At 56.1% G+C, this 23976-nt stretch overlaps 1 protein-coding gene across 1 annotated transcript in view; it reads right to left on the bottom strand.

Annotated features, from left to right (window-relative positions):
* The window catches only part of vps13c (vacuolar protein sorting 13 homolog C), a 33248-nt gene extending 10012 nt beyond the window's left edge, over window positions 1-23236 (bottom strand). Inside the window, exons 1-61 of the mRNA XM_068760982.1 lie at window positions 23108-23236; window positions 21867-21910; window positions 21653-21695; window positions 21390-21485; window positions 21171-21203; window positions 20570-20671; window positions 19484-19593; window positions 19343-19402; window positions 19203-19262; window positions 18966-19046; window positions 17926-17983; window positions 17360-17487; window positions 17160-17266; window positions 16860-17034; window positions 16464-16526; window positions 16223-16382; window positions 15923-16023; window positions 15646-15788; window positions 15354-15546; window positions 15153-15267; window positions 14941-15077; window positions 14659-14788; window positions 14440-14557; window positions 14241-14379; window positions 13779-13851; window positions 13629-13702; window positions 13391-13544; window positions 13205-13281; window positions 12826-12885; window positions 12578-12737; window positions 12397-12510; window positions 12223-12326; window positions 11949-12116; window positions 9867-10171; window positions 9653-9800; window positions 9467-9575; window positions 9286-9389; window positions 9052-9208; window positions 8899-8978; window positions 8302-8361; window positions 8055-8208; window positions 7853-7972; window positions 7509-7612; window positions 7183-7350; window positions 6808-7112; window positions 6485-6632; window positions 5698-5836; window positions 5507-5631; window positions 5038-5204; window positions 4718-4965; window positions 4153-4379; window positions 3661-3753; window positions 3282-3515; window positions 3059-3190; window positions 2891-2980; window positions 2314-2469; window positions 1443-1707; window positions 1136-1296; window positions 920-1041; window positions 531-825; window positions 71-460 (exon numbers count right to left, since the gene is read on the bottom strand). Of these exons, the coding sequence (XP_068617083.1) occupies window positions 71-460; window positions 531-825; window positions 920-1041; window positions 1136-1296; window positions 1443-1707; window positions 2314-2469; window positions 2891-2980; window positions 3059-3190; window positions 3282-3515; window positions 3661-3753; window positions 4153-4379; window positions 4718-4965; window positions 5038-5204; window positions 5507-5631; window positions 5698-5836; window positions 6485-6632; window positions 6808-7112; window positions 7183-7350; window positions 7509-7612; window positions 7853-7972; window positions 8055-8208; window positions 8302-8361; window positions 8899-8978; window positions 9052-9208; window positions 9286-9389; window positions 9467-9575; window positions 9653-9800; window positions 9867-10171; window positions 11949-12116; window positions 12223-12326; window positions 12397-12510; window positions 12578-12737; window positions 12826-12885; window positions 13205-13281; window positions 13391-13544; window positions 13629-13702; window positions 13779-13851; window positions 14241-14379; window positions 14440-14557; window positions 14659-14788; window positions 14941-15077; window positions 15153-15267; window positions 15354-15546; window positions 15646-15788; window positions 15923-16023; window positions 16223-16382; window positions 16464-16526; window positions 16860-17034; window positions 17160-17266; window positions 17360-17487; window positions 17926-17983; window positions 18966-19046; window positions 19203-19262; window positions 19343-19402; window positions 19484-19593; window positions 20570-20671; window positions 21171-21203; window positions 21390-21485; window positions 21653-21695; window positions 21867-21910; window positions 23108-23207 (8286 nt within the window). The 5' untranslated portion in view covers window positions 23208-23236. The remainder of the gene's footprint in view (window positions 1-70; window positions 461-530; window positions 826-919; window positions 1042-1135; window positions 1297-1442; window positions 1708-2313; window positions 2470-2890; window positions 2981-3058; window positions 3191-3281; window positions 3516-3660; window positions 3754-4152; window positions 4380-4717; window positions 4966-5037; window positions 5205-5506; window positions 5632-5697; window positions 5837-6484; window positions 6633-6807; window positions 7113-7182; window positions 7351-7508; window positions 7613-7852; window positions 7973-8054; window positions 8209-8301; window positions 8362-8898; window positions 8979-9051; window positions 9209-9285; window positions 9390-9466; window positions 9576-9652; window positions 9801-9866; window positions 10172-11948; window positions 12117-12222; window positions 12327-12396; window positions 12511-12577; window positions 12738-12825; window positions 12886-13204; window positions 13282-13390; window positions 13545-13628; window positions 13703-13778; window positions 13852-14240; window positions 14380-14439; window positions 14558-14658; window positions 14789-14940; window positions 15078-15152; window positions 15268-15353; window positions 15547-15645; window positions 15789-15922; window positions 16024-16222; window positions 16383-16463; window positions 16527-16859; window positions 17035-17159; window positions 17267-17359; window positions 17488-17925; window positions 17984-18965; window positions 19047-19202; window positions 19263-19342; window positions 19403-19483; window positions 19594-20569; window positions 20672-21170; window positions 21204-21389; window positions 21486-21652; window positions 21696-21866; window positions 21911-23107) is intronic.
* Between the last annotated feature and the right edge of the window lie 740 nt (window positions 23237-23976).

The raw sequence follows: 23976 nt of genomic DNA, 5'->3' as shown, positions 1-23976 counted from the left end.
TCAACATTTCACCCCAGCCGGGCCCCGAACATCAGAACCCGCCGTCCCGGTTCTGAGGAGCACTGCTCACCTTGTTCTTGCTGAACAGGTTCTTCTTCCTGAAGGAGAACAGGACGATGTCTCTGCAGTCGGCCGGGTGCTTGACGCCGACGTCTTCGGCTCTGTACTGCAGAACGCGAGCCGTCTTGTTGACGATCCAATAAGGGCTAAAGAGCGACAGCAGCAGGCAGCTCGCCGTCCGCATCACGTGAACGCTCACGTGCACCGTCATCTTCAAGTCCGAGTCGCAGGTCAGACAAAGCGCAAAGAACTCGGGCATTTCCTGTTTGACACGTAAGTGCCCGTGCCAGTCGCGCCCCTGATACTCCATCAGCACCAGAGACATGATCTCACCTGACGCTCGGGCATTCAGGAGGTCCGACGTACCGCCACCCTGAAGCTCAAAAGCGTCTGCCGAGTTCTGAGGACGGAACCGCGTTAGATCCGAGCAGATCAGACGGGATCGCGGCTCACGGGAAGCTAAGCCGTACCTCCATCATGTAGCGGACGGCGTACGGCAGCAGGTTGCGTAGCGTAGCCACGGGGTGGAGGTGGACGACGTAGGCGGGGTCCCAGTCCTCCCCGCCTTGGCTCGTGATGTGCTGCAGGTCATCGGGGACGGCCAGCGTGCCGACCATCAGCGGCAGGCCGCCGTCGGTCGCCGGACACTGCAGCAACGACTGCACTTCTGAGCTCAGGTGCACCTGCTCCTTCCAGGACAGGTAGGACAAGGACGGGCCGTACTGCCCAGCCAGAGATCCGGCTGGACAGACGAACAGCTGACACCTGGGGGGGGGCATGGGACAGAACGCACCTGAACATCGGGACAACGGATTCACGGTAAATCACCGGGTGAAAGGTCGAGGCCGAGCGACGCTACCTGTACGACTCCAAGGCGATGTGGAACTCTCTCTCGGGTTCGGCCTGTCCGATGCGCTCGAGCCTCCGGGACGTCGGGCAGTACTTCAAGACGGTGAAGGGCACGGAGAGGTGATTCTTTATCTGAAGACACGGGCAGACAGGAAGCCGGGGTCACACACGCCCAGACTGCGGACGGAGCGCGGGGAGAGATCCTGGGCTGGTTCTGGGTTCGGACCTGAAGGGGTGAGCGGACCGTGATGATCTTGTTGCCTTCGGCAGCATCGATCTGGAGAAGCAAAGACACGGCGTGCTGCAGCATCGGGCCGCGGATGTTGTAGAGACGGCGCCCCGGTTTGTCGATCGCCACTTCGGAGAGCTCGCTGTATCCGGAGGGAACTGAGGTACAGAGACACGTCTGGTTTCTGGTCTACCTGCAGACCGACTCCCACCCGCTGCACGCTCCCATAAGGACCGCACTCCTCATGCGTGTAATACCAGGAGTGAATGCTGGTGTGCTGGTGTGAACGCCGAGCGGCACTGACCGATGGTGAGGTTGAACAGGGCGCTCTCCTGCCGCTGCAGAGCTGACAGTTCCCCCCGTGACGACCGCTCAAACGTGGAGTGCTCCAGATCCAGGCTCTGGTCCACAGGCAGCTCAAGGAGCTTCCCCTGTCCCGGAGAACCCACCGGCCTCAGGGTGGCGCTGTGCTGAACAACAAGAAGGATTCCGAGAGCATTTCTGATGGTGAAGGGGGGCTTCTCCTTCAGGGAGTAATCATAGGTGGAGGCGGTGCCCTCTGAGAATGCCTGTTGAAAACACACCAACAGGTGACGTATGTAACTGGAAGTCAGTAAATTAAGTTTTAACGTCCGCAAACCAGCAGATCGGCCTCCGGCTATAATCTCGGTGAGGTCATAGATGTTGTGTCCTACCTCAGTGAGGTCATAGATGCTGTGTCCTACCTCGGTGAGGTCATAGATGCTGTGTCCTACCTCAGTGAGGTCATAGATGTTGTGTCGTACCTCGGTGAGGTCATAGATGTTGTGTCCTACCTCGGTGAGGTCATAGATGTTGTGTCCTACCTCGGTGAGGTCATAGATGTTGTGTCCTACCTCGATGAGGTCATAGATGTTGTGTCCTACCTCATTGAGGTCATAGATGTTGTGTCCTACCCCGATGAGGTCATAAATGTTGTGTTCTACCTCGATGAGGTCATAGATGCTGTGTCCTACCTCGGTGAGGTCATAGATGTTGTGTCCTACCTCATTGAGGTCATAGATGTTGTGTTCTACCTCAGTGAGGTCATAGATGTTGTGTCCTACCTCATTGAGGTCATAGATGTTGTGTTCTACCTCAGTGAGGTCATAGATGTTGTGTCCTACCTCAGTGAGGTCATAGATGTGGTGTCCTACCTTGGTGAGGTTTTGCAGGACGTTGAGGGTGCACTGGGTCACGGTGATGTTCATGGTGTCTTTGGAACAGATGCTGATGGCCGTTTGAGGTTCGGGAAGAATTTCAAAGTCATCCCCATGAACGGGACTCTTGTCCTGGACGGGGTTGTTCTTCATCTGGAGGAACGCAGAGAGTCAAGGAGTTCGTTTAGCGCCTGACTGAAACCACACGTCATCATCATCATCATCATCATCATCAGCTGCCGATGCAGAGTGCACTGGTCTGGGACTGGACTGGACTGGGTCCCCCCTAGCCAGTTTCCAAACTCATATTGTGTCCCTGTAAGTATTCTGTATTGATTGGCTAGTTTAGTTTGGAGCGACTCAGAGACGCCGACATCAAGTTCTGAGCAAAGATGTAAAGTCGGGTACGGATCGATGGTCACCAGAGACGGTGAGCTGGTTCCGTCGGTGGACATGGACAGGCTGCTGGACTAGTCCACTCCACACCTCTGTCCTCACGACACAGAGAGGTCTGGGAGACTCGCCCCCTTCCACAGAGCGAGTTTATCCAGATACACGAAGGACGGCGCGTTACCTCCAGCTCCAGGTTCCAGCGGCGCCGGCCACCGTCGACCCGCTCAATCAGAGGCTCCCACACCGCACGGATCTCATTGAAGTAGTTCACCTGCAGACGCACAGCCGTCTCCATGACTGGTCCGAAACCCCCCCCCCCCCCCCGTTCTGGCTCAGGACCACTCCTCACCTCTAGCGTCATGTCAGCTCCCAGTTGCAGCAGAGTCGACCAGTTTTTGGCCGATCCAGTGAAGGAGGACTCAGCCAGTAGCAAAGGAGTGGTTCGATGACCGAGACCAGATTCCAGCGTCACCTGGACCACCTGTGGGGGGGGGGGGGGGCAACACGTCAGACAGGTCCGAGCAGCTCGATCCAACCTTTGAAGATAAGACCCTCAGCGGAGAAGCTCGTACCTTGACCTCTGCATCGAAGGTCTCACCCTGGTTGCGTTCATCCTTCTCTCTGAAACTCTCCGTGACCTCGACGGCCTGGTCCACTCCCAGGAACCAGTAGTTACAGCCGTAGATGTTCATCACCGACCAGAGGTCTGTGGCCGCGGCCTTTGACCCCTGACACTGTTCATCAGGCTTCTTTGCCGTCATGGCGGCCGTAATGGTCAAAATGGTGTTGAGGATGAACGGAGAGATCTGCGGGACGGACCGCGAGTGTTTAAGGAATGGACGGCCTCTTCAGGCGCCCGACCAAACAAACAGAACAAGAACATTCTAAGCCTGGACCCAGTCCGGATCGGCGAAGTTTCCAGAAAACTGCGATTCATTAATGTACCGGTACCTTGACAATGACCTCCTCCACCATCACAGACCCAATCAGGGGTCGGTTCGGCTGCGTTTTGGTCTCCAAGGCAACCGAGCAGGGCCTCAACACCTATTGAACAGAGTCGGATGGACGAAGAACGATCAGTGTGTGTCTTTAGATTTAGATCAATACTGCAACCACGTAGCGTTAGCGTTAGCGAAGAGCATAGTGGAACCAATCAAGGAAAGGTCCAGTCTATCTGCGATGGTCAGAACCAGACCCGTCAACAATCAGACGGATGATGTGACGCAGCAGCACAAGTCAGGAAGTTAGCATCCTGCTAACAGACCCGTTTAGCCTGCATGGAACCCCGAACCCGCCTCGTTCACGCCTATCGTCACCGCGGTTCAGAAGACCCAGACGGTTTAGCATTAGATGTTTTTTCTGGAACCAAAATGCTGCTAAAGGAACCAGTTGGCTGAACGGGTCTCCCGTCCCGTGTTCCGCGGCGAGGCTGAACGGTTCTACCGTGGTGACGGCCTTGTTCCGCTTGTCCTGGATGAAGGGGCAGGCGATGACTTTCAGCGATCTCAGGTTGGCTCTCGTGTTCTGGGTCCCGTCCTGCTCCGCCTCCAGGTGGAAATCACACTGGAACGAAGCCATGAGGGCGGGGGCGTCGGCCTTCATCAGGCTCGCCACGAAAACCACCTCTGGGTCCACCACCACCAGCCGGAGACGGGTCCGAACCGGCGAGTCTACGGAGAGTCAGCAAGTCAGGATTCAGTGCCAAATAAAAGGTCCCGTTCCGTTTCTCCCTGCTGGATTTATGGATCTCCGTGTCCCAGCAGGGACTGGAAGAACCTCCTGACCCGGTACCTCCTAACAAGTATTGCTATTTGTTGGTTAGCTAATATTAGCTCGTGTCAGTGATCGTAGCTACGGCTAGCTGATTAGCTAATATTAGCTCGTGTCGGCGATCGTAGCTACGGCTAGCTGATTAGCTAATATTAGCTCGTGTCGGCGATCGTAGCTACGGCTAGCTGATTAGCTAATATGAGCTCGTGTCAGCGTCCTGGCTCCACGGCGGTCTTACCGGTCTTGGCGTCGGCTCGGGGTTCGGCGGCCTGTCTCAGCGGAAGCCTGTCGCTCGGCGCTGCGGCGCCGCTCTGAGACGGACTCAGAGCCTGCAGGAAGAAGTCCGTGACGGCCATGAGGAACTCCACGCTGGCACACAGGTAGAGCTTCTGCAGGACGGCCACCACCTCCCGGTCCCGAGCGCTCTGTCGGTAGGTCACTTCGATCATGGGGGCCGCGTGCTCCTCGTCTCTGCAGGCCAGCATCCTGCGACACACAGCAGAGCCCCCTGAGGCCCCCTGAGACCCCCCGGACACCCCCGAGCCACGCCAGCCTTACCGCGAGGTCACCCTGTCCAGGCCGGTCCTCAAGTCGTCCAGCGTGCAGGCGGCGAGGACAGTGTTCACCTCCAGGCTGCCGCCGCCCCGGACCGTCCCGGAGGTCTTCATGAGGTGGAGGGTGAACTCGCCGAGTCGGAGGTTCCCCCGGTGCTGCTGCTCCAACGGCTGCAGCGGACAGGGACAGACGTCAGGCTCGGGATCCGGCCCAGCGGGGTGCCGGTCCCGAACCAGACTCAGACTCGGGATCCGGCCCAGCGGGGTGCCGGTCCCGAACCAGACTCAGACTCGGGATCCGGCCCAGCGGGGTGCCGGTCCCGAACCAGACTCAGACTCGGGATCCGGCCCAGCGGGGTGCCGGTCCCGAACCAGACTCAGACTCGGGATCCGGCCCAGCGGGGTGCCGGTCCCGAACCAGACTCAGACTCGGGATCCGGCCCAGCGGGGTGCCGGCCCCGAACCAGACTCACCTGCTCCGGGTCACTGTTGTACAGAACCAAACCGAGAGACTCGACACTGAAGCTGAACTTCAGCGTCTCCAGAGTCCCACCCTCCTCTTCCTCCTCTTCCTCACTGGCCACAGACGGCTTCTCACCTGATCACATCAAAATCAACCAATCAAGACAGTCCAACTGGTCCAACCTGCCTCCGCCTGTCTCACCTGGGAGGGGGGCTCGGCCTGCTCGCAGGTGAACGCTGGACTCCCGTCTCTGAGTGCTCGCTTCCAGACTGCCGGCCTCGCCCAGATTCTCCACCAGGATCTTCAGCAGCGTCTTCAGGTCGTCCTGACTCAGCTCCACCTACAGGCACAAGCAGAGTGGACCTCGAAGAGGACGGGACACGTCCAGGGCGAGAGACGGGGGATCCGGGACCAGTCTACCCTCCGTGGATCTCCTCCCTCCTCCCACCTCCCACCCTCCATCCCTCCCTCGATCGCCTCCCACCCCCCGTCAATCTCCTCCTACCCCCTATAGAGCTCCGCCTCCCCTCCATAGAGCTCCGCCTCCCCTCCATAGAGCTCCCCCTCCCCTCTATAGAGCTCCCCCTCCCCTCCATAGAGCTCCTCCTCCCCTCTATAGAGCTCCCCCTCCCCTCCATAGAGCTCCCCCTCCCCTCTATAGAGCTCCCCCTCCCCTCTATAGAGCTCCCCCTCCCCTCCATAGAGCTCCTCCTCCCCTCCGTAGAGCCCCTCCTCCCCTCCGTAGAGCCCCTCCTCCCCTCCGTAGAGCCCCTCCTCCCCTCCGTAGAGCCCCTCCTCCCCTCCGTAGAGCCCCTCCTCCCCTCCGTAGAGCCCCTCCTCCCCTCCATAGAGCCCCTCCTCCCCTCTATAGAGCTCCTCCTCCCCTCTATAGAGCCCCTCCTCCCCTCTATAGAGCCCCTCCTCCCCTCTATAGAGCCCCTCCTCCCCTCCGTAGAGCTCCTCCTCCCCGCCGTAGAGCTCCTCCTACCTTCATGGGCTTCAGGTCCCCGTCGATCTCCACCGGGACCATGGTCTTGTACCAGGAGGACGCCAGGTTCCTCCTGATGCTCAGGTGCAGGTTTACTGGTTCCAGCAGCTCGATGCTGGGACCAGCAGACGTTTGGTCTACGCGGCCCCTGAGAGACAGGAGACCCAGATCATGAGTAGACCACCGAGCCAAACGCAGCCCTCAGTCTGACGACCGACTCCAGCTTTAGTCTCGCAGCCTCAGCGGCGACTCCTTCGTCCAGCCGTCCTCGTCTTTAGTCATGTGATCTGGCGGTTCCTGGTTCCGAGACGTGTTGGACTGACCTGGACAGTTTCAGCTGCGTCAGCTGGACCTCCATGTTGTCAATGACGGCTGGCAGCGGCGAGCCCTGGACGGGCAGCTGGGAGAAGCGGTTTCCCACCCGGATCAGGCCGAGGTCCATCACCAGTGCATTGTGGGAGGTGGAGGACTCCGGTATGATGAGGAGCGGGGCGTCCAGGTTGATGTCCACGGACAGACGGAAACTCTTGTGGGCCAGGTCCCGGACGCTGGACGCCGCTTTCTCCGCCGCCTGAGCCGTGGCGGCCGTCAGGGCTCCTTTGGCCGTCTGGAAGTTGTTGGTGAAGTTCTGAAGGGACAGACATGGAAGACGGTCAAAGCGGTCTCTGGACACCCTGCCCCCCCCCCGTGAGACTCACCAGCAGAGACATGACAAACGAGTGCAGGTAAACCACCCGGATGCAGCCCACACTCAGCCTCACGTCGCCGTCGCTCTGGGAGGGGTCGGCGTAGCCGGCGCCCTCCGTGAGGTTTGGGGTCAGACTCAGGGCGAAGCTGAAGACCTCGTCGGCCACGATGGAAACGGCCTGACGGGGACGAAGAGGAGGAGGAAGAGGAAGAGGAAGAGGGGGTTCAGGGGAGGCTGAGGGAGGGCACAGACCTGTGATGTGGCGTTCGCTCCGGTTCTCCGGTTCTCCGGGTCACCCATCAGTCCCTAAAGGAGGCGTGCACAGACGAGGCCGACCTTCTGGTGGACGCTTTTGGGATCGACGTTGAGGACGATGAAGTCTCTGAGGTTCGCCGACATGCGGGTCTGTCGTCCCTGCATCAGTAACGAGCCCTGAAGTCCTGGGGGGGACACAGAACCCGTTTGGGTCGGCACAGGGACGGACACGGAACCCGTTTGGGTCGGCACAGGGAAAGACACGGAACCCGTTTGGGTCGGCAAGGGAAGGACACGGAACCCGTTTGGGTCGGCAAGGGAAGGACACGGAACCCGTTTGGGTCGGCACACGGAACCCGTTTGGGTCGGCACACGGAACCCGTTTGGGTCGGCACAGGGAACACGGCGAGAACGCGGCGCAGTACCTTGGACCTTGATGTCGGCCATGGCGCTTCGCTGGTCGCACACCAGGATGCTGAACGCTCCCAAGGTCATCACGACCTTCAGGTCGATGACGTCGCCCTCTGCAGGCGACGGCAGGGCGGCTGACGGGAAGCACAGCAGCGTGTCAGAGACGGGCCGACGCCGTTCCCTTTGGGGTTCTGAGGAGAACACTCTGGTACTGACTGGACTTGGCAGACGCCGTCTTGTCCTCCGTCTTCGGTCTCACGTCCGTCTCCGGAGACGGGAAGCCGCCAGACGACAGCGTGGCCGACAGGAAGTCAATGGCCGACAGCAGAGCCTCGGTGTGCAGCACGAGGTCGAGGGAGGTGAAGGTCACCTGGAGAGAGGAGCCGGATGGAACGGAGCAAATACCGAGAAGATGCCGGGAACGCAAAGGGTTCTGGGAAAACGAGGGTGGAGGCGAGCTCACCTTGATCATCTGCTCGGTGTTCTTGTAGACGCTGGAGAAGTTTGGTGCCGAGCGGTCCGCCTGCAACAAACAGCGAGTTCAAAGCTGCATCTCGAGAAGTCCTTCCAGCCTCGCAGGTGAAACCCCTCCCACAGGTAAAACCCTCCGCAGGTAAAACCCCTCCCACAGGCGAAACCCCTCCCACAGGTAAAAACCCTCCGCAGGTAAAACCCCTCCCACAGGTAAAACCCCTCCCACAGGTAAAACCCCTCCCACAGGTAAAACCCCTCCCACAGGTAAAAACCCCTCCCACAGGTAAAACCCCTCCCACAGGTAAAACCCCTCCCACAGGTGAAACCCCTCCCACAGGTGAAACCCCTCCCACAGGTGAAACCCCTCCCACAGGTGAAACCCCTCCCACAGGTAAAACCCTCCGCAGGTAAAACCCCTCCGCCAGGTAAAACCCCTCCCACAGGTAAAACCCCTCCCACAGGTGAAACCCCTCCCACAGGTGAAACCCCTCCCACAGGTGAAACCCCTCCCACAGGTAAAACCCTCCGCAGGTAAAACCCCTCGCCGGTAAAACCCCACAGGTGAACAGACGACCCCTGACCTCACCTTGAAATACTGCACTTTCAGCAGCTCAGCTCCAGATCCCACCGAGGACGTGATGAGACACAGCGGCTCGCCGTCGGCGTCTGAAACAAGACGGAGAAAGGAATGGACTTCTTCACTCGGATCAGCCCCCCCCGGCGCTAGAAAGGCGCCGACCTTTGAACTCCAGGCACGTCATGGTGATCTTCTTGATGTACGTCGTGGCACACAAGTCGTACTTCCGGAGTTTGGTGTCGACGCCCAGAAGATCGACATGGAACAGCAGGAACGGCGACTCCGTCCGTTCTCCGGGCTTCTTCAGGGTCAGCAACACCTAAGGGGCGGAGTCGGGAGGAGCTGAAGGAGGAGCTCTGCACCTCCTGATCCCCCCCCCCCCCCCACATTTGTCACCTCTTTGATTTCGAAGTTGAGGAGCACGTTGACGGCGTTTTCACCCAGACCGCCGTTGGCGGCGGATCCAGCCGCCTGAAGCAGCTCAGCAAGCTCCGCCCTCTCTGAGGATAAACAAAAGCACCCGTCTGCTTCCAGGTGGATGAAGCCACCGTCACCCAGGCAACAGGAGCATCGCTACCTTGGGCCGCGCGTCCTTTCACAGCCACGCCGCGCGCCTTGTTGCCTTCGCCGATGTTCTCCACGAGGATCTTCATCAGCACACGGAGGTCTTCCTCACCCAGGCTCACCTGTCGAGCACACGGCAGTTTCACGGCGACCCGGAGAAACACTCAAAGGAAGCGCTCGGACCCGAGCGGAGACCCACGTCGAGGGACTGGAGGACTCCCTGGATCTGGACCCCCGGGATCTGGGCGAACCAGGAAGCAGCCAGGCTCCGGGTGACGCGCAGCTCCAAGTTGATTGGCCGGAGGATCTCAATGTCGGGCTGAGAAGAACCCGGCGCCATCCTGGTTCTAGAAGACACAGTTAAGGTCACGCCCACCGAGCGCCGCGGGTCAAACGCGAAGCTTTCCCGTCACCTGGACAGCTTCAGCTGCGTCAGCTTGACGTCCATCTTGTCCACGACTGCCGGCAAAGAGAAACCTTCAGCCGGCACCAGAGAGAAGCTGTTCTTCACCACCAGGAGGCCCAGATCCACCACCACGCCGCCGTGGGAGGCGGCCGACTGGGGGACGACGACCAGAGGGGCCTTCAGCCTGACGTCCATGGACAGGCGGAAGCTCTTCTGGGCGAAGCCGCGCACGCTGGACGCCGCCTTCTCCGCCGCTTGAGACGTCGCGGCGCTCAGCGCTTCTTTAGCCGTCTGGAAGTTATCGACGAACGTCTGGGAAGCAAGAACGCGGCGGGGGTGAGACGAGAACCGAGCCAGGGTCGCCCGGTGACGCCGGAGGGAGCCGATGGGAGGCGTTCAATGCATCGGGTCATTTCTGTTTCATCAACAGAAGCGCATTCGACCGCCGTGTCCGACCAATGGCGGCGCCTTTAAAGCGCCTTTAAAGCGATAAAGTCGAACGCGAGACACTCGAGAGTCAGAGAGTCAGAAACATCGCAGGTCGAATCGGACGTTTCTGAAACAAAAATGAGGGAAGTGAGGTCACAGGCACGGGGTCATGTGACCGGGGGGGGAGGGGGGGGGGGGGTAGATGGCGATGACCTCAGAGCGAGCAGCGCGGCACACGATGAGGGACGTGAGGTTTGAGTTCTGCGTCATGGGAGGCGTGATGTTAGCATGAAACACGCTGCTCTGAACGCCCCCCCCCAGGTTGACCCCCGTCCTGGGCGGGGGTCAACCTGCTCAGAGACGTTTAAGGTGGACTGAAGGTGCAGGTGGAGTCGCTGAGTGAAGCTAAAGCTGATGCAGCGCTGCATGCTGGGAATGTACCTCATCGGCTGACGCACACTGAACGCTAAGAGAAGCCTGAAAGAGCAGAACACACGACATGAGAGACATGAGACAAGAGAGACACGAGAGACAAGAGAGACGAGAGAGACGAGAGACAAGAGAGACAAGACAAGAGAGACATGAGACAAGAGACATGAGAGACAAGAGAGACAAGAGAGACAAGAGAGACAAGAGACATGAGAGACATGAGAGACAAGAGAGACAAGAGAGACGAGAGACAAGAGAGACACGAGACAAGAGAGGAGGACATGCAGCAACAGACACGCAGGGGACGTCTCTGCCGTCCCTGTCCCGACGGGCCGGGTCTGGTTCCACGGAGAACCCGGAGGAACCCCGTCTGATGGGTTCAGACAAACCTCAGGTAACACAGGAGCAGCGTGGAAAGTCCTGAGCGCTGCTTGAACGTCTCACGGTGGACAGTCTGAGGACACCAAATGCATTCTGGGACGACTGAGCATGTGGACATTTCTCAACTCAAAGCCGACGGGATGTAAATAAGCTGATCCGTGTACCTGCGTATACCTGCGTATACCAGTGCGTACTGGCGTGTACCGGTGTGTACCGGCGTGTATCACCGTGTACCGGCGTGTACCGGCCTGTATCGCCGTGTACCGGCGTGTACTAGAGTGTCTGCGTGTACCTGCGTGTACCGGCGTGTACCTGCGTATACCGGCGTGTACCTGCGTATACCGGTGTGTACTGGCGTGTATCACCGTGTACCGGCGTGTACCTGCGTGTATCGCCGTGTACCTGCGTATACCGGTGTGTACCGGCGTGTATCACCGTGTACCGGCGTGTACCTGCGTGTATCGCCGTGTACCGGCGTGTACCTGCGTGTATCGTCGTGTACCTGCGTGTATCGCCGTGTCCCGGCGTGTACTAGAGTGTCTGCGTGTCCCGGCGTGTACCTGCGTATACCGGCGTGTACCTGCGTATACCGGTGTGTACTGGCGTGTATCACCGTGTACCTGCGTATACCGGTGTGTACCGGCGTGTATCACCGTGTACCTGCGTGTATCGCCGTGTACCGGCGTGTACCTGCGTGTATCGCCGTGTACCGGCGTGTACTAGAGTGTCCCGGCGTGTACTAGAGTGTCTGCGTGTCCCGGCGTGTACCTGCGTGTACCGGCGTGTACCTGCGTGTACCGGCGTGTACCGGCGTGTACTTGTATCACAGCATTTGCGTGTGTCATCTGACCAGGAGCAGCATGAAGAACTTGTGCAGGTAGACGATCTGGATGCAGCCCAAACGCATCGTGACCTTGGCGTCCACCTTGGACATGTCCCCGTATCCGTCCCCCTCCGTCGCCCCGGTGAACAGCAACAGCCTGAAGCTGAACACCTCCTCACCCATGATGGACACCACCTGGGGGGGGGGGGGGGGGGGTCACCACAGCCTTCACACTGAGCACACAGTTCAGTCGTGTCTTCACGGTAACCGTGACAACGGCGGTGAGGTTTGGCGCCCCCACCTTCCTGTGGACGCTTGCAGGGTCTGCGTCTGTGACCACGATGTCCCGGAGGCGAGCAAAGACCTCCGTCTCCTTCGCCTGGACCAACACCGACGCCTGGATCCCTGCAGGGCGGCGACAGCCCGGTGAGAGCCCGCCTCCTCTCAAGGCTCCGCCTCCTCCTCTCCAACGTACCTTGGACTCGGATGTCAGCGATGCTGCGGCGCTCGTCACACACCTCCACGTGGAAACAGCCCAACATGGCGAACAGCTTGAAGCCGAACACGCCGCCGTCTTTGGCTCCTTTCGCTGCAGAGCGAGCCGAGGTGAGGCCGAGGCGCCAGCCGGTTAGCGCAGACACACCTGCTGAACTCACCTGCCCAGCCCTGTCCCGGCTTCCCCGCCCGTCTCTTGGGATCGGTGCTGCGGCCGGCGGCGGCGGCGGCGGCTTGTTGTGGCAGGACACTGTTCAGGTAGCCGACGGTGGACAGCAGCGCATCCGTATGGACGAGGACGTCCAAGGAGGAGAACTCCACCTGAGAGGGCAGCAGGTGTGGACGCCGAGACGAGCATCAGCCCCCCCCCCCCCCCCCCGCCGTTGTTACGGAAACGCCCCCCACCCACCTTCAGCGTTTGCTCCGTGTTGTCAAAGAGAGTCTGGAAGCTGGGACCACAGGGGTCGGCCTGAGGGACACCGGAGACACATTTAGAGACGCCCGTCCCTCCCCCATGGGCAACCTCCCTCGTCAAGTTTAACATTTTGTCCCGAGCATCCCGATCGTTCCCAAAACGTCCCGTCACTTATTTAATTCCCGGTCCAGTCCTCCCGCCCCCCCGGGCCCCCGGTCCTCCCACAGATCCCGGTCCTCCCGATCCCCCCTATCCTCCCGGTCCCCCCGGTCCCCCCGGTCCCCCCACACATGACTCTCCTCGTCCCCGCCGTCTGCCACTCCCTTGAGTCCCCGTCGCTCCCTCACCACGGATCAGCTGACGATGCGCTCACCTTGATGAACTCCACCTTCAGCAGGTTGGAGCTCTGCTGCTCCGAGGAGCTGATCATGTGGAGCGGCGTTCCGCCTCCTGGAACGAAACCGAACCGTTAGAACATCCCAACACGCCGTCGTCAACGGCAACGGCGATTCATCGGTCAACCAGGAAGTCGGCGGGTCATATTTCGCTCTCAGTTCACCTGGAACGTCGCAGTAGTCGAGACCGACACTGCGAAGGTACGCCGTGACGCTCATGTCGAAGCTCCGCCTCTTCCCTTCGGCTCCGAGCTGACACACCCTGAGAGACAGGACGGTCTTCTCCTGGTCCACCTGTCGGGTTAGCTCCAGCAGCACCTGGACACACCACACACGTTGGAAGCTCCGCCCTTCATGAGTCACAGCCCCTGAGAGCAGAGCAAAAAAAAAGAAAGCCCAAACCTCTTTGACTTCAAATTTGAAGTGGAGGTCGGTGAGCTCCGCCTCCGCAGCTCGCTGGAGATCTTCATCGGAATCTGAAACGCGAAGCAGGACATCTCGGCTTGAAAAGACGTTTTCGTTCTGAACCAGAGTTCAGGAATCAACAAGGACCTGTTTCCATGGCGCCGAGGAGCGCGGGGTGAAGGCTCAGCGCTTGTGGTCTGGCGTCCGCCAACATTGGAGCCTGCAACAGGAAACACGTCCAAATATGGCGACATCGGTGACAAATATGGAATAATTCCTCAATCGCTCCCTGAACTGAAATAAAAGATCATTTAGATCCTTATTATCGACGAGTCCCATTGCCCCCCCCCCCCCCGCCAAACATTCCACCGTCTTTCATTTCTCACCGTTTTTGACTTCTTTGTCACGCCCAAAAATATTTTGCAGTCACGCCCACAAATCTCCAAACATTGCCGCCCTGAACTCCGCCCTGAACTCCGCCCTGAACCCCGCCCTGAACCCCGCCCTGAACCCCGCCCTGGTGGTCAGAGGACCTCCCCCAGAGTTTCAGTGACAATTCGTTTCCTTCTTGAAGCAAGGCTAAGCCAGCCCGGACTCAACCTGCTGTACCTTGTCTGCAGGTGTGTTGGGGGAGGAGTCCACGTCCATGCTGGGCAGCGGGATGCTGTTCACCAGGTCCAGAAGGTTCTGGATCTTCTGGTCCGACATCCTGACATGCAGCAACGGCAGCTCGCCAGACACCTTGAACCTGAAGCACCCGCAGCCGCGTTAACGAGTGAACACACCTGTCCACAGGTGCGCGTTCTACCTGGCCATCCTGGCGTCCTTCTCCACCATACACTTGGCCAGCTGGACGCTGAAGTCCATCGGCCGGAGGATGTGTTGGACCGATGTCTCCTGCAGCCGAGCCGACTTCCAGGCCTCGCCTTACAACCAACGAAACGAAACATTGGCTTCCAGGCGACTGTGCATGTGTGGTGTAGTTGCGTGTGTGTGTGTGCGTGCGTGCGTGTGTGTGCGCGTGTACCTGACTTGCTGTAGAGCACCTGGACTCTTCGTAGCTCAACCTCGTATCTCTCATAAGCTCGATCCATGATTTCCTCCAGAGAGGAGAAGGATGAAGACGAAGCGCGGCCGCTCTGAGCGACGCTGTTCAGCTTCAAACACAGTCAGGAGACGCCCGTGAGTCTCACCCTGCCTGTCCTCAGGACACCAGGACCTGCTAAGACCCGGTCCACAGCTTGGCTAGCGATGCCTGCCGTCCATTATCCGTCCGTCTCTTCATTAAGATAAGAGGGAAAGAGCTCACCTGCAAGCTGCCGAAGTCGACGATGACGAGGTCCGACAGGCCGCTGTAGAAACCGGACTTCGGGAGCAGCAGGTAGGACGGCTTCAGGTTGATCCTCAGGTCCAGGACCTTCCTGGTCTTAATAATGTGAGACAAGCCTGCAGCGAGAAGAATCCGTCAGAGGACAGGAGTGTCCTTCGGGTTGAACCCCGGACCCGGGGACTCGACCCGACCTGTGGCAGTCTTCTCTTTGATCTCCTCGAGCTTGGAGAGCGTCGCCGACGTCAGGACCTCCAGATCGACACCTTTGCCCGTCCTGAAGAACTCCACCAGACTGTTGACAGTCAGCTGAAGACAAACGGGACAGGATTCACACGGATGCCCGTGCGGGGCGAGGTCAGACGGAGGTCAGACGGAGGTCAGGTCGGGGTTACCGCGTCGTAAATGATCTCCACGGGTTGGGAGTGGACTGTGAGCAGCTGGTCGGCGGCGCTCTCCTCCGGATTTAACTCGAACACGACGTGGAGCAGGGAGGAAGCGTCTTCTCCCACTGAGGCGATGAGGGAAGGTACCGCCCCCTGCTGTTGTAAGCCTGTAACAAACCAGTGCTGCAGAGCTGCCTCCACCCTGGAGCGGCACACAGCGGGCTTGTTCAGTAAAACTAGAGCGCACACGCCGGGACGGAACCCGTGACCACGCGGAGGGGTCACCACGCAGAGGGGTCACCTGAAGGCCTGAGCGCCGGGTCGCTGAGATATTTTGGTGCTGAGGTCCAACATCTGGACTTTGAGGATCTCCGGGACGTCCGGTCTCTCTCTGAACGTCAGAGACGTCCTGCGGAGCTGGAAGGTGACGACGATGGCGACGTACTAATGACAGACACGCACACACGCACACACACACGCACACACACACACACGAAGGGTTCGTCCTCTGGGGAGCAGGGCGTGCCATGATCCCAGAGGTTCCCGGTCCTTGACGCGACCGCCGCTAGCGGGCTCACCTGTTGGGGTAAAGCCAGGTTGTGAGAGCTGCCGCTGTAGCCAATGGCGGCGTAGAGCTTCTCCTTCTCCTCGGCCGTGATGAGCTCGTCCAGCCCAGAACCTGAACACACGCAGAAAGAAACGCTGCCGGTCTCTAAGGACGCCAGGAACAGGCCAGAAGCTCCACCGAGGAGGTTTCTGGTTAAATAAAGCCGTGCAGCACCGCGCCTCATCGCGCCGCCTTACGGCTAACACTGGGCTAACACGTTAGCGCTATTAAGGATTTAAAGTGACGGGAATCGCTGGTGGTTCCTGCGTACTCCCAGTATCCTTGCTCTCCTCCGGCTCCTGCTCCTCCTTCTTGGCTTTTCTTCCGAAGAAGCTGCTGAAGAAGCCTCCTCCTCCTCCTCCTCCTCCTCCTCCTCGCTTCTGCCCGCCTGCTGCCTTTTTCCCCGCCACCTTCTGCCCCGACCTGATGACCTGGAGGACGAGAGGAAGCGAGTCGTCGTTGGCTCAAATCTCACGCAATGAAACCGGACTCGGGTGTGCGGTTCCGTTTACCTCCATCTGGGCCTGCCGCCGGGCCAGAGTGATGTTGAAGACATCCAAAACGTTCTCCAGGTCCTGTCGGGAAGGAAGACGAGTTGAGACGACACCGTTTATTCGGTTGTGTCTTTAAAACGTCAATAAAAACTAAATATTCAACGTCCAAAAGTCTTAGATTCTATTAAACTGTTCTCATTCTGAAGCCACGCTGTGTTGCATCACCATGGTGACGGGGTTTGGTTGTTATAAAGACATGATGTCACAGAATAAACACACATTTTCAGAAATCAGTGAATTTGATGCAGAACTGTAGAAATATTTTGGGATGCGAGCCAAAAAGCTTCAGGGAACGACCAGCCGCTGCTGTTTCCGTGTTTTACTGCGCGTCGACGTGTCGAGGACCGGCAGCACCTGGATCTGCTGCTCGACCTCCGGGCTCGGCTTGCTTTGGCTCAGCACTTTGGTCTTGTAGGTGGCTTTGTAGGTCTTCAGTGTCTCTCTGTGCCGTCGGATGCTGGACCAGGACCACATGCGGCTGACGCGCCTGATGTGGACCTCCACGATGCTGTTGAAGGCATACCTCCACCTGAGAGGACAAAGGACAGCGTCTCAGCGCTGGAACTCGATGGGAGGGGTTAACAGGAACTGGATGACGGATGTTGATCCGAACAGTTTCACATTAACTCTTTAGTTTCCTTCAAGCTAACGGACCAGGCTTCGGCGTTGCGGTGGACGGGGACGTCGGGCCTGAACTTCCTGTAGGGGGCGTTCTTCACCAGGCAGTCAATGGACTCCAGCAGCTCCACCATGGTCAGGTACTGCAGAGGAGAAGACCGCATTCAGACATCAGCAGCATCCGGAGCAACCAATCGAAACACGGCTTCACCTCGCCCGTCCCTCTCGGGTCTCACCTGAGGCTTGCTCATCTCTATGGCGATGTTCTGAACCTCCAGGTGAAGGTTGGCTTTGGGGCTCTTCAGCTCCACCTCTGCGTTCGGGTTGATGATCATCTTAGCCGAGGAAAAGATTGGCTTGAAGACTAGAAGCAAAAAAATAAACTATTTATTGTTGATTTGACGGACATTTCCTGAAAAGCTCACCAATCATTTAGTGAATGAACGAAAAACCTACGAGCTGCTGTGGGGGATCCTACCCCCCCCCCACCCCCCCTTCAATCTGACATTTAAACGATCCCAAACTGCATTAATAGTGATCAGCCTGACCTGATCACAATCAGCCCCAATCAATCAATCAATCAATCACCTAAACGGCAGCAAGCAGGAAACTGTCTAGAAGTTCTCAGAGGAACAGAATAACAGGAGGGAGGAGTAGAATGTTAAAATGGAGGGACTAATCAATGAAAGGATGAAGACAGACTGCGAAAGCAGCCAATCACGCGTGTTCGTGATCGATCGGTTTGAGCCCCGCCCTTCTTCTACGCATTGATGAGACGACCTGCTGCAGGAGCTGAACTCACTGTACTGATAATGAGGAAACTCCAGGTCTGTCCTGCTGATCCCAAACTTCAGCTGCTCCTGCAGGAGGAGGAGGAGCAGGAGGAGGAGGAGGAGGAGGAGGAGGAGAGGTGGTCAGAGACAAGAATGCAACAGATGCTTCCCATTGGCTAATGCAGAAACCAGTCGGATCACCGGGATACACATTACTAGTTAATATTCACAAACATGATGACATCACTTCCTGCTTTTCTACAGCGATGTTGATGACATCATGTGATCCAAGGTCCCATTTGCACCGTGGTCAGAACACACGGGGGCCGGCGGTTTGGCGACGACTGCTGTAGCTGCAGAGCTAGCCCCTACATGCCCAGCTAAGCTACTGCTAACAGCCCTGTTAGCTTCTAAAGCTAGTCATCCATTTCCTGTGGACAGTCTGAGCTACTGCTAACAGCCCTGTTAGCTGCTAAAGCTAGTCATCCATTTCCTGTGGAGTCTGGGCTACTGCTAACAGCCCTGTTAGCTGCTAACGCTAGGCATCTATTTCCTGGGGACAGTCTGAGCTACTGCTAACAGCCTTGCTATTAGCTGCTAAAGCTAGTCATCCATTTCCTGTGGACAGTCTGAGCTACTGCTAACAGCCCTGTTAGCTGCTAAAGCTAGTCATCCATTTCCTGTGGACAGTCTGAGCTACTGCTAACAGCCCTGTTAGCTGCTAAAGCTAGTCATCCATTTCCTGTGGACAGTCTGAGCTACTGCTAACAGCCCTGTTGTTAGCTTCTAAAGCTAGTCATCCATGTCCTGTGGACAGTATGAGCTACTGCTAACAGCCCTGTTAGCTGCTAACGCTAGTCATCTATGTCCTGTGGACAGTCTGAGCTACTGCTAACAGCCTTGCTATTAGCTGCTAAAGCTAGTCATCCATTTCCTGTTGCCTCCTCGTGGCTGTTCCCCCTGCTCCGATTAAAACCACTTCAGCGTTGGATCACATGATGCCGATTGGTTCTAACGCTCAGCTGAGTAATTGATTTGTTTATGTCCAAAATGACAGATAAGGACTCACCACAATGTCTTCCCATGATCCTTTGTGCAAGATGGGACTGTTAACATTCCAGTAGGCACAAAGACACTCCAGACGGCCCAGCTGATAGAGAAACACATGAATAAGTCAAATCGGGTCGGGCTCCCAAGCCCGCGCTAATGAAGTAGCTCCCTTTGCTACTCCCAAATATCGATTACCGTCAGATCAATCAGCGCAACGCCACCATTACTGCAGCGGCTGGGTTTCAAAGCGTCTCACCTTATAGGTGATCTTTGCTGCTTCGTTCAGGATAGCCAACTTCCAGTTTTCATCAGTGGTCTGGAAAATCCAACAGCAGCAGGTAAACACACCCGTCAGGTGTGTGTGTGTGTGTGTGTGTGTGCGTGTGTGTGTGTTACCTGCAGGCTGAGCTCTGACAGGGTTATTCCCATAGACAGGGGGCGCTGTGGGTCCAGCAGCTGAAACGGTCACATGACAGATAAGCTAACAGGCCCGACTGTCAGATCTAGACCAGGACCTGAACCCGGATCAGCACTCACGTCGTCCTCGTAGCGCAGGTGGATGCTGTTGATCTTCACCTGCAGGTTTTTGATCACCTGGGTGGCCATTTTCTCCATGAACGTGTCCTTCTTCTCGTCCTGGGCTTTCTCTGAAAGCAAAGAAACCGGACGTGGACCGATCACACCCGGGTCTGGACTGATCCGCTGATCACACCTGGAGCCGCATCCAGAGATGCATCGGGTTCGGTTCCAGAATAAGCTCTCTGATCCATTTATAATGCCTGAACTATTGATCGTGTGTGAGCCACAGACAGAACACAACCAGCCAATCACGAGAAAGCAACTCAGAAAAACGATGTCTGGTTGAAATGAGACACGAGTCGTGGACACGTGGACACGTCTCAAATACGGGAAGGCAAAGAGGACACACAAACAAACGGATGGGTCACGCTCAGAACGTCGCTGCCTCTCTGAGCGGCGGAACCCGCCCATGAGCAATCATTCTACGACCGGGTGAAACCTTCATCCTCCAGCAGGATGAAGAAACGAACCTTACCTGCTCGGCCGTCGCGCCTTTTCAGCTTCTTCAAGCCCTTTTTGTCCTTTTTATGTTTTTTTAATCCTTTGGGGACTTTGGCAGCATTAAAGACAGACACGGCAGTTAGAGACAGAAGAGTCCGAAAAGACAAGCAAGACATTCAGCCTCTGGCTCGGGGCCGGCGGCGCCGCACCGTGCGTGCGCGTGTGCGTGCGTGTGCGTGTGTGTGTGTGTGTGTGCGTGCGTGTTACCGGTACGCGGGTCCTTGTAAACAACACTCTCCAGACTGAACAGCAGATCTCCGGATTGAGACGCTGACAGCAAACGCAGCATGAACAGCACAGACAACACGGTAAACATCCAGACATACGGTCACATGACTGATGGATTCATGGCGTCCCTCTTCCATCCGGGCTCAAGGCGAGGCTCGGAGTCATCGGCGCACTCGACCAATCACAGTTCATCTCCCGTTCGATTTAAAGACGGGCGTGTTTGACCTGGAGGTGCTTTTTAACCGGCACCAACGGCCTTTACCGAGGGGAAGTGAACCAGCAGGAGCTTCGAGGTCACGCGGAGGTCAGACTCACCTCTGCGTGCGGCCATTTGCAGCGCCTCCTCAATGCGATGCAGCTCCTTCTGCTTCGCCTCCTGCTGGTAACGTTCCTCCTTGGCTGCATCGTACGTGATCGCTATGAAAGACACACAAACCAAAAATGATGAGGCGCCCCCCCCCCAGACGGAGTTTATACTCCTAGACTGATCTCAGAGCAGCAGAATGAGCAGACGCGTTATTCCTATTCGTCAGCTACCTGCATTATTCTAAACGATTAGCTTAGCGCTAAGTTTGCAGCCTCACCTGATGAGCAGCAAACCCAGAAAGACCCAGCTTCAGACCGTAGAAACCACTAACCTCCAAAAGATGGAGGAAACCCCCTGGTATGAACCCCCCCCCATGAACCAATCAGAGCTCAGAAAGACTAAAGGGTGAGAGGTCGGTGCAGGGCTGCACAAAGCGGTTCCAGTTAGCCAGTGAGCTAAAACATGGTAAAGCATCCGGATACCTGCTAATAATTTAATCACCTTTATAACATCATGAACATAATGAGTGGACGTTGTGCAGCCCCCCCCCCCCCCCCCAAATAGGAAGCTTGGAACTAGCCCCGCCACCTCCGTACCGCCACTTCTTACCGTTATACGGACACGTTCTCATCTTAGTTCCAGCTGGAACACACACGCAGCGACTGAGAACACACACTCCCTTCAGAGTAATAATTCATGCCGGCCAAGGTGCACGAGCGCTGGCTCCAGACCAGCCAATCAGCTCGATCCGGTCACCGGGGCGGGCGGATGATCAATGAACCCTCGTGGTGGGATCCACTAGCCGTAACGGCGTGAGCAGCCACTTACCGGCCCCGGGAACAACCAGCAGGTACAGGCCGTCCAGCGTGGCCACCACGGCGTCGTTGTAGAGATTCTTCCAGGGAATCTTCAACGTTAGCTTCCCTGGAGTCACAAACAGGAAGTCAGGAACACTTCTCTCTGTTCAACAGGCTGCGCTGCTCTTCCTGAGCGGCTGTGTGGATGCAACACCCCCCCCCCCCTCACACACACACACACACACGCACACACACTACCACCCCGAAAACAAAAGTACCTCCATTATATCTCACCAATTTGTCCGGCCTTCACTTTAAACGGAACATCGAACTCGCTCTGAAACACATAAACACATTTCAGCTCCTTCACACAATAAGTTATCAATAGTGTTGATGAACCTTTTATTGATCTGACCCTCCTTTTATTAATTGTGTGTGTGTGTTGCCCGGTTACTATACACCCATGTTGGGTTACATCATAACACAAAGACATCAGAGGTCGACTCACCAAAGCACTTTCTTTCACCCTCAGGTTTTCCAGGACGACATTTCCTACAGAGACACAAAGAACAGATTCAACATCTCGTCTGACCGTTACAACCTGTGTAATACCTGTGTAATACCTGTGTAATACCTGTAATAACCTGTACGACGGTCACGTGTAGGATTCTGCATTAATGGAAGATATTATAACTTACACTTATGGCGTCTTTAATTTGTGGTTTTTCTCTTTCTTTTGTTTTCTGCTGACTATCCATGACACAAGCATTATGTCAGCAACAACGCTCCACTCAACAAACAAACAGAATAATTAACAGTATCTACATAAAATAATTGTCCAATCATTTTATTGGCCAATTACAAGAATGATCAAACAGACCAGTAGCGTAATGCAGCCCATGAAACTAAAGGAAAGGGAGAATTACAGCTCGGGTCGTTCCTGAGGATTCACTGACTTCCTAATAGGGATGCAAATAAAGATTATTTCCCCCAACAATCAAAGGGTTTAGAGGAGTAAAGGTATGTTTACCTGTTCAACAGGTATGACAGAGAGAGGCAAAGCAGTATGAGGAAGTGATGTCACCAGAGCTCCGTTACAGCTTCTTTGCTTTATATGAAACTAAACCAAATGAGCAGCTTGTCTCCGTTTGTCTCGTAAATTATAGTCATTATTATAATTATATAGTAATTAAACTGGCCTCCAACACATTCACACCTCCTAATAATAATGAGGGACACTCCCAGCTAGCTACCTGTAATATCAGCAGTCATAGCCAATGTAAGCTAATGTAAGCTAATGTAAGTTAATGTCAGAAATGTAGCTCATGCTAGCCGTCACGGCTAAGGCTACCTGCTATAAATAGTCTTAGCTAATGTCAGCTATCATAACTAATGCTAGCAAAGGTCAAGTATTATCACTAATGCGCACCTGGAGACAGGTGTAGACAGTGGATGGGGGGGGGGGCAGGTCACACCCACATCCAATATAAAAACATGTGACTGGTCTCGCGGTGTTTGGGCGGTATTTATTTGATTAAGATCTGACTTGTGGGTTTTATTACGGCCGAACTAAAGCGTAGAACCTTTTTTTTTTTTTACAGCTGATGTTCTGCTAGGTGCTAAAGCGTTCTCTCTGCGTCCGGCTAGCACACAACTCTAAAGGGTGATACTTGTGAACCGAGTCTGGCAGCGTCACGAACTAGCCGCTAACTAGCCGCTAACTAGCCGCTAACTAGCTGCTGAGCTCACCGCCCCAGATCCCGATCTTCAGCTGGGACTTGTCCAGGTTCTCCACGTAGTCCCCGATGAACCTGTTGAGCAGGTCGCTGACCAGAGACTCGAACACCATGACTGAAGCTCCGGGTCGGCAAGCCGGATCCTGCTGGGAGCTGACTTCCCTTCTTTTGACGCGGATCGGGCTCCTCTGGGATCGACTGCTGGGTCTGAACGATCAGTGCTGCCTGAGTGTATTTGTGTGAGGGGGGGGGGAGACGGAGAACATCGATCGTCAGAAAAGGAGTCGGAAAAGGAAACCATTTAAATAAACAAAAAAGATTTACGTCCTGCTGAAGCAAATGTGATTATTTTTGCGCGACCGTTTTTACAACCTTGTTTTGTGACTGATAATTTAATTTAATTTAACCAACTGGTTCCATAATATTAACTAGAAATCTGTCAGAGAGTGCAGACCTCCCCCACCTCAGTCTCCCTATACTTATATTATCTATATTTTTAAATTCCGTAACCATGAAAACAAACATTTAGCAATTGGAGTCACATTGATGTCATTATTAGTTTAGAGGTTTTTGTTGTGAAAATTTACCCCGATTTCACCTGGATCTGTCTCCTCGGGAGTCAAAGATAGAACAAACGACTCAGCTATAAGACGGCGCTTGTTAGAAATATCGAGCTCTAATATTAAATATATAGTACAGGCCGAAACTCAAGTGCACCCCCATTTTGTTTTTAGAAACATCTCAATAATATCCTCAATCGGGGAAGTGATTTGAGGAACACATTTTGACCCGTTTCAGCCGGCCCAAACCCGTCCGTAGGCCCGTGCAGCCTGGCTTCAGGCTTGTGTATTCCTGCTTTGTCTGACTTGTCCTCCTGCGTTT

The sequence above is a fragment of the Brachionichthys hirsutus genome, chromosome 1 (assembly GCF_040956055.1).
Source record: "Brachionichthys hirsutus isolate HB-005 chromosome 1, CSIRO-AGI_Bhir_v1, whole genome shotgun sequence".
NCBI lineage: Eukaryota > Metazoa > Chordata > Actinopteri > Lophiiformes > Brachionichthyidae > Brachionichthys > Brachionichthys hirsutus.
This window is presented reverse-complemented; position numbering and strand designations above follow the sequence as displayed.